A 7,505-nucleotide genomic window follows, 5' to 3' on the forward strand; every position below is an offset into this window, starting at 1 on the left:
ATTAGGCTTATTTTTAGCCTTAAAAGACCTATCCTGTGGGAGGGCGTGGCCCTTTCCCCCAGTGATGTCTGAAATAATCTCTTTCAAATCAGGTCCAAATAATGTTTTACCTTTGAAAGGAATGTTAAGCAATTTTGTCTTGGAAGACACATCCGCTGACCAAGACTTTAGCCAAAGCGCTCTGCGCGCCACGATAGCAAACCCTGAATTTTTCACTGCTAATCTAGCTAAATGCAAAGCGGCATCTAAAACAAAAGAGTTAGCCAATTTAAGTGCTTGAACTCTGTCCATAACCTACTCATACGAAGATTCTTTACTGAGCGATTTTTCTAGTTCCTCGAACCAGAAACACGCTGCCGTAGTGACAGGAACAATGCATGAAATTGGTTGTAGAAGGTAACCTTGCTGTACAAAAATCTTTTTAAGCAAACCCTCTAATTTCTTATCCATAGGATCTTTGAAAGCACAACTATCTTCGATAGGAATAGTAGTGCGTTTGTTTAGAGTAGAAACCGCCCCCCTCGACCTTGGGGACTGTCTGCCATAAGTCCTTTCTGGGGTCGACTATAGGAAATAATTTCTTAAATATAGGGGGGGGGAACAAAAGGTATGCCGGGCCTTTCCCACTCTTTATTTACTATGTCCGCCACCCGCTTGGGTATAGGAAAAGCGTTGGGGGGCACCGGAACCTCTAGGAACTTGTCCATCTTACATAATTTCTCTGGAATGACCAAATTGTCACAATCATCCAGAGTAGATAACACCTCCTTAAGCAGTGCGCGGAGATGTTCTAATTTAAATTTAAATGTCACAACATCAGGTTCAGCTTGATGAGAAATTTTTCCTGAATCTGAGATTTCTCCATCAGACAAAACCTCCCTCATGGCCCCTTGAGATTGGTGTGAGGGTATGTCAGAACAATTATCATCAGCGTCCTCTTGCTCTTCAGTGTTTAAAACAGAGCAATCGCGCTTTCTCTGATAAGTAGGCATTTTGGATAAAAGATTTGCTATGGAGTTATCCATTACAGCCGTTAATTGTTGCATGGTAATAAGTATTGGCGCACTAGATGTACTAGGGGCCTCCTGTGTGGGCATAACTGGTGTAGACACAGTAGTGGATGATGTAGTATCATGTTTACTCCCCTCATTTGAGGAATCATCTTGGGCAATATCATTATCTGTGGCATTACTGTCCTTACTTTGTTTGGACACTATGGCACAATTATCACATAAATTTAAATGGGGAGACACATTGGCTTTCATACATATAGAACATAGCTTATCTGATGGTACAGACATGTTAAACAGGCTTAAACTTGTCAACAAAGCACAAAAAAACTTTTAAAATAAAACTGTTACTGTCACTTTAAATTTCAAACTGAAAACACTTTATTACTGAATATGTGAAAAAGTATGAAGGAATTGTTCAAAATTCACCAACATTTCACCACAGTGTCTTAAAGCATTAAAAGTATTGCACACCAAATTTCAGAGCTTTAACCCTTAAATTAACGGAACCGGAGCCATTTTTACATTTAACCTCTATACAGTCCCAGCTATATGCTTTGCTGAGACCCAACCAAGCCAGAGGGGAATACGATACCAAATGACGCCTTCTATAAGCTTTTTCATTGATTCTTAGCTCCTGACACATGCATCTGCATGCCTTGCTCTCCAAAAACAACTGCGCATTAATGGCGCGAAAATGAGGCTCTGTCTATAACTAGAAAGGCCACCATCTGAAAAAGGCGTCCAACACAGTGCCTGCCGTTTTTCTAAACGTTCCCCAAGATTATAATACCAATTATTAGTTAGAATCTGCATAATATGCCTAGTAAAGCAATCGTTTTAGCCCAGAAAAATGTCTACCAGTTTTTAAGCCCTTTTTGAAGCCCTTTATTCTTTTATGTTTAACTAAGAAAATGGCTTACCGGTCCCCATGAGGGGAAATGACAGCCTTCCAGCATTACATGGTCTTGTTAGAAATATGGCTAGTCATACCTTAAGCAGAAAAGTCTGCTAACTGTTTCCCCCAACTGAAGTTACTTCATCTCAACAGTCCTGTGTGGAAACAGCAATCGATTTTAGTTACTGTCTGCTAAAATCATCTTCCTCTTACAAACAGAAATCTTCATCCTTTTCTGTTTCAGAGTAAATAGTACATACCAGCACTATTTTAAAATAACAAACACTTGATAGAAGAATAAAACTACATTTAAACACCAAAAAACTCTTAACCATCTCCGTGGAGATGTTGCCTGTGCAACGGCAAAGAGAATGACTGGGGAGGGCGGAGCCTAGGAGGGATCATGTGACCAGCTTTGCTGGGACTCTTTGCCATTTCCTGTTGGGGAAGAGAATATCCCACAAGTAAGGATGACGCCGTGGACCGGACACACCAATGTTGGAGAAAAGCATATTAATATAACAGTGTTGGTTATGCAAAACTGGGGAATGGGTAATAAAGGGATTATCTATCTTTTAAAACAATAACAATTCTATTGTAGACTGTCCCTTTAAAAGAAAAAGAAAAATAAACATAGCCTTTAAACTTTGATATTAGACCCATAGCAGAAGTGATACAATGTACTTTATAAGAAGGGAAGAGTTAAAGTGAAGGTCAATTCTGCCGTCCAGGATCGCATATTTCAATGTATACTAAAAAATCAATATGATGTTCATTCACCAAAATATATTAAAAAACAATAATAACCTTTATTTTTCACTTGTTGTACCCGCTCCGTTGATGCTTCACAATCCGCCCGCCATACAACATTCTGTGATTGACATATTTGATGTCCTATTGGTATTTTAACCCCATGGCGTCCAGCCCCTTTTCCCTTTTGTCATCGTTACCCTATGCGCATGCGTTTATAGAAACAGCGCATCATCATCGGCATGCTCGTTCATGTAACGCGCATGCGTTTTCTGTTCTAACACTATTTACATTGATTCGTCAGCATTGGTCTCGTTTAGGAATACATCCAAACCGCTTGCAAACCTAATACTTGGTAATTAAATAGCACGGCACATCTCACATACTTATTGAATTGTATATAATTATTTTCAAGTTATTTATCTTGATTCTTGCTATAAATTATTTTATTAGTCCTGCACAGTGTCGGTGCTCATTGTTGCTGACAGTATACCTGCTCCCATGCCACTGCAGCTGTCAGCCGTGCCCAGAATTTGGAACGTTATTTATGGCACCTATGGAACGCATGCGCCGTGGATCGGAGGATACGCATGCGCAGTGCAAAACGATTGCGGGTGGACGAGCGTAGTCCTCTTCGAAACTACAAAGCAACGTCAACACAATCGAATAAGGAAGTGTGGAGGGGGCGGAGGATAAGGCAAAAACGGAGGTATAATAAATAAACTATTTATATGTATAGGAATATTTTTTGGGACATATGAAATAAGCGATTAAAATAAATTAAACATTCTTTATTAAAATAAGTATAGTATATAAGAAAAATTGACCTTCACTTTAAATTATATAATGGGAATAGAGAGTTTGTCAAGTGTTTTATGTTGTAAAAGAGAGGAAATGTGTGCTCAAGAGATGAAAATTAGATACAAGATCCCACAGTGTTCTCCGCAGAAAGGTTTGCCAGCAGGATCATTATGAAGCTGGGTGGGGGTAGTGTAATATTTTGCAATATTATAACATTTTCTGTTATTTATCAATATTACTTAAAGGGATATTAAACACTAAATACATGCTAGATAGAATGATGCAAAGAAAATATTAGTCTGAGAATAACATGTAGTTGCATTTTTTAAACTTCCATTTGCTGTTTAAACAGAGAGAAAGTAAGTGTAAAGTTTTAGTGCCTAAAAACAATGGGAGCTGCCATTTTGTAACAGGTTACTTTATCTGCTTTATAAATAGGTCACTAGAGTGTGCAGCCAATGGCTGTGTGGAATATAACCGTGTTCAGCACTTCCATTTCTAACAGGAACTGAAAAGCTCACAATTTCAGAATCAAATTACAAGAAAAGGGGACAAAATAAATAATAAAAGTATATTGCAGAGTTGTTTTTATAAATACAGTTTAACATTTTATATTACCATCTCAAAGTGTTTAATGTCCCTTTAAGAAGATAGTAAAGTCAGAATTTACCTTCCATGATGCAGAGATAGCACATTACATTTTAAACAACTTTCGAATGCATTATATTATCTAATATGCTTTGCTCCCTTGGTATCTTTTGTTGAACATTGGTGTGCCCATTAATTAGACCCTAGAAAGACCACTGTTCTGCCTGGGAGCTACATGAGGTGCCTCAGGTGTCATATATGGCCACCAAGTTGACAGCTACCCATTGCTGCTGTACACCTACCTCTGTAATCACTAGCATCACCTCTATGTGCACTTCTGGATAATGTGCAGCATGTTTTCATGAAATTATCTTTTGAGCAGATTTATAATTATAAACACACAACAACTCATATTGCAATGCAGGTCTGATCTGTTGCTCACACTACCCACGCACAAAGTAAATTTACTATATCACATTCAATCTCAAATATAACTTTTATTGATTCTCCAAATGTTTTCCATTCTCAATTATAAATACTGTATATATTTTACGAACGCCATATCCCCACAACGTATTTACAAAACGCATAGACTATTGCTGAATACTTTTGTATGTATTTAATTACAGTGTCTAACTTTGTGTACCAACATCACGCGAGATCAGAAGCCACGCCCCCTTAGATGTGTGACCCCCCACATTCATTCACCTGTTCACGGCCTCCACCGAACCTTGGATTGCAGTGCCCCCGGCATCTCCGCCACTATCATACAAAACACCGCTAACGTCCAGGAGCACCGCCCGGATCCCGGTAGCCCAGGTCGCCATATACCAAGCACACGAGCCCTCTAGTGAGTGTGGTAGTCAGACTCCGGCCTTCGCTGACGTCACAGAGTTCCTAATGCATCACGTGATAGGGATACGTCATAAATCAATTTGACAGTGACAGCAACGTGCTTGCAAGTCTGGCAATATAAAAACAAATGAGCTGGTTTTGAGTGACAGCAACGTGCTTGCAAGTCTGACAATATAAAAACAAATGAGCTGGTTTTGTTGTTGTCTAATAAAGAGCACAATTAAATTATATATTTATCTGTAAGAAGCTATCCAGGGGCCAGTGCTAGAATTTTTGGCCACACAGGCGAGGATAAATTTTGCGCCCCCCCCCCAAAGTACATACCAAAGTACATACCCATGCTGTTTTTTTTACAAAATGTTACAAATATGTATTTAAAAAAAATAATATACACACACACACTATATATATACATATACACACTATATATATATATATATATATATATATATATATATATATATATATATATATATATATATACATACAGAGAGAAGTGCACTCACAGGAACGAACAACTGGCTCAATACCATTGTTAGCCTGTTCTATGGCGATTTTACCACCTGGGTGCAGCTTTTTAGCCCAGTAATGCTTTTCACAGAGAAGAAATTTCCTGTAGTATATCAGTCTGATCCCGCCTATTACGGTCAGTCCAGCGCCGAAATACCAGGCAATTCCTCTCTGAACAAGGAACACAGCAACCCCAGACGATCGTTTCGGCCTTCATTGGGCCTCGTCAGTGAGGTAACAATTGCATTGAGCCAGTTGTTCGTTCCTGTGAGTGCACTTCTCTCTGTATGTATATATATATATATATATATATATTATATATATATATATATATATACCATATATATATACATACACACACTATATATATATATATATATATATATATACACACTATATACATATATATACATATATATATATACATATATATACATACACACACTATATATATATATATATATATATATATATATATATATATATATATATATATATATATATATATATATATACACACTATATATATACATTATATCTTCATGCAGGTATTGATATTTAGGGTAAGACATCCTAAGGCTTAACATTAGGGCATAGAGGGTTAGGATTAGCATCAGGGTAGGTTAGTCTGTGGCTTCACTGCTAAACACTAACACTATCTGTTGACCAAAAAAATCTCTGCTAAGGCTGCCATTGCAAGAAACCCCGGTACTCACAGTCAGTCAGTGCAGTGGTCACAGAGCAGAGGAGAGCCGAGCGGTTGAGGACTGGAGGGAGCGCCAGAGCGGGCTGACACTGTCACTGTCACACACAGCATGCACGCAATACCTCCTGTCTTCTTGAGCAAGAGCCAAGAGGGATAAGTGGTGGGTCACATAGTTGAAGTTACTTGACAGAGTCAGAGGCCCGCCGCCCGCGCTTTAGGGCCTGGAGGAGAGGCGGAGCTTACCCGGCACTGTGCCACTGACTACTTTGGACTGGCACCTAAGAGGCTGCATGCCTGGGAGAAGGGACTCGGGAGTCCTAAGTAGCGGATCTGATATTTAAAAAATAAATAAATATATAAAACACTGGCTCTGTCAGCTCTTAGTCTGATTTGCGAAATTGCGCCCCACTGATAGTGCGCCCTAAGGCGATTGCCTAACTTGCCTATATGCAAGCGCCGGCCCTGAAGCTATCCAAAGATGTTTACAGAAGCGTTTGAAAAGCCACTAAATTAAAAGGTGCCACCTTTTATATGATCTAGTTAAAGGGACAGTCTAGTCAAACCTAAAGGAACAGTATGCACCAATTTGAATTTAACTGCATGTAATACACACTACTATAAAGAATAATATGCACATTATACTGATATAAATATCCAGTATAAAACCATTTAAAAACTTACCTAGGACGCTCCCAATTTAAAACAGTTGATATTAGTCTGGAACACTGAAAGTGGCTGGTTAACAGACCCCCCCCCCCTTGATATGAATAGACCCATTATACAAACTGAAGCAATGTGAAGTCTGTATACATCTAAAAACTTTGGGGCTTGGTTAGGAGCCTGAAAATTAGCAGAATGTTAATGAAAAATATGCAAAACTATACATTGTTACAAAAAACACACAGAGATGGGCTATATAAATGGATAATCTACAACACATTTATGCAAAGAAAAAAAAATCTAGTGTACAATGTCCCTTTAAATCATTCAGATAGGACATGCAATTGTAAACAAGTTTCCAATTTACGTTTATCATCAAATTTGCTTTGTTCTCTTAGTATTCTTTGTTGAAAGCTAAACCTTGGTAGGCTCATAAACTGATTTCTAAGAACATTGAGGCAGCCTCTTATCTTGACAGTTTTTTAGTTAGGACACTGCTAGTTCATGTGTGTCAATAGATAACGTTGCTCACTTCCGTGGAGTTATTTAAGAGTCAGCACTGCTAGAATGCAAATCTGTCAAAATAACTTAAATAAGGGGAAGTCATGCAGAGGCTTGGATACAAGGTAATTACAGAGATGAAAAGTATATTGAAAAGTGTTGGTTTTGCATAACTGGGGAATGGGTTACAGAAGGATTATCGTTTTTAAACAATAAACATTTTCAA

The 7,505-nt window shown here is 38.3% G+C and overlaps 1 protein-coding gene across 1 annotated transcript in view; it reads right to left on the bottom strand.

The window, feature by feature from the left end:
• Positions 1 to 4,943, bottom strand: part of LHPP (phospholysine phosphohistidine inorganic pyrophosphate phosphatase) — a 49,776-nt gene extending 44,833 nt beyond the window's left edge. The window contains exon 1 of the mRNA XM_053692610.1: positions 4,756 to 4,943. Within this exon, the coding sequence (XP_053548585.1) occupies positions 4,756 to 4,874 (119 nt within the window). The 5' untranslated portion in view covers positions 4,875 to 4,943. The remainder of the gene's footprint in view (positions 1 to 4,755) is intronic.
• Positions 4,944 to 7,505: the final 2,562 nt, after the last annotated feature.

This window comes from Bombina bombina, chromosome 9 (genome assembly GCF_027579735.1).
Source record: "Bombina bombina isolate aBomBom1 chromosome 9, aBomBom1.pri, whole genome shotgun sequence".
In the NCBI taxonomy this organism is placed as follows: Eukaryota; Metazoa; Chordata; class Amphibia; order Anura; family Bombinatoridae; genus Bombina; species Bombina bombina.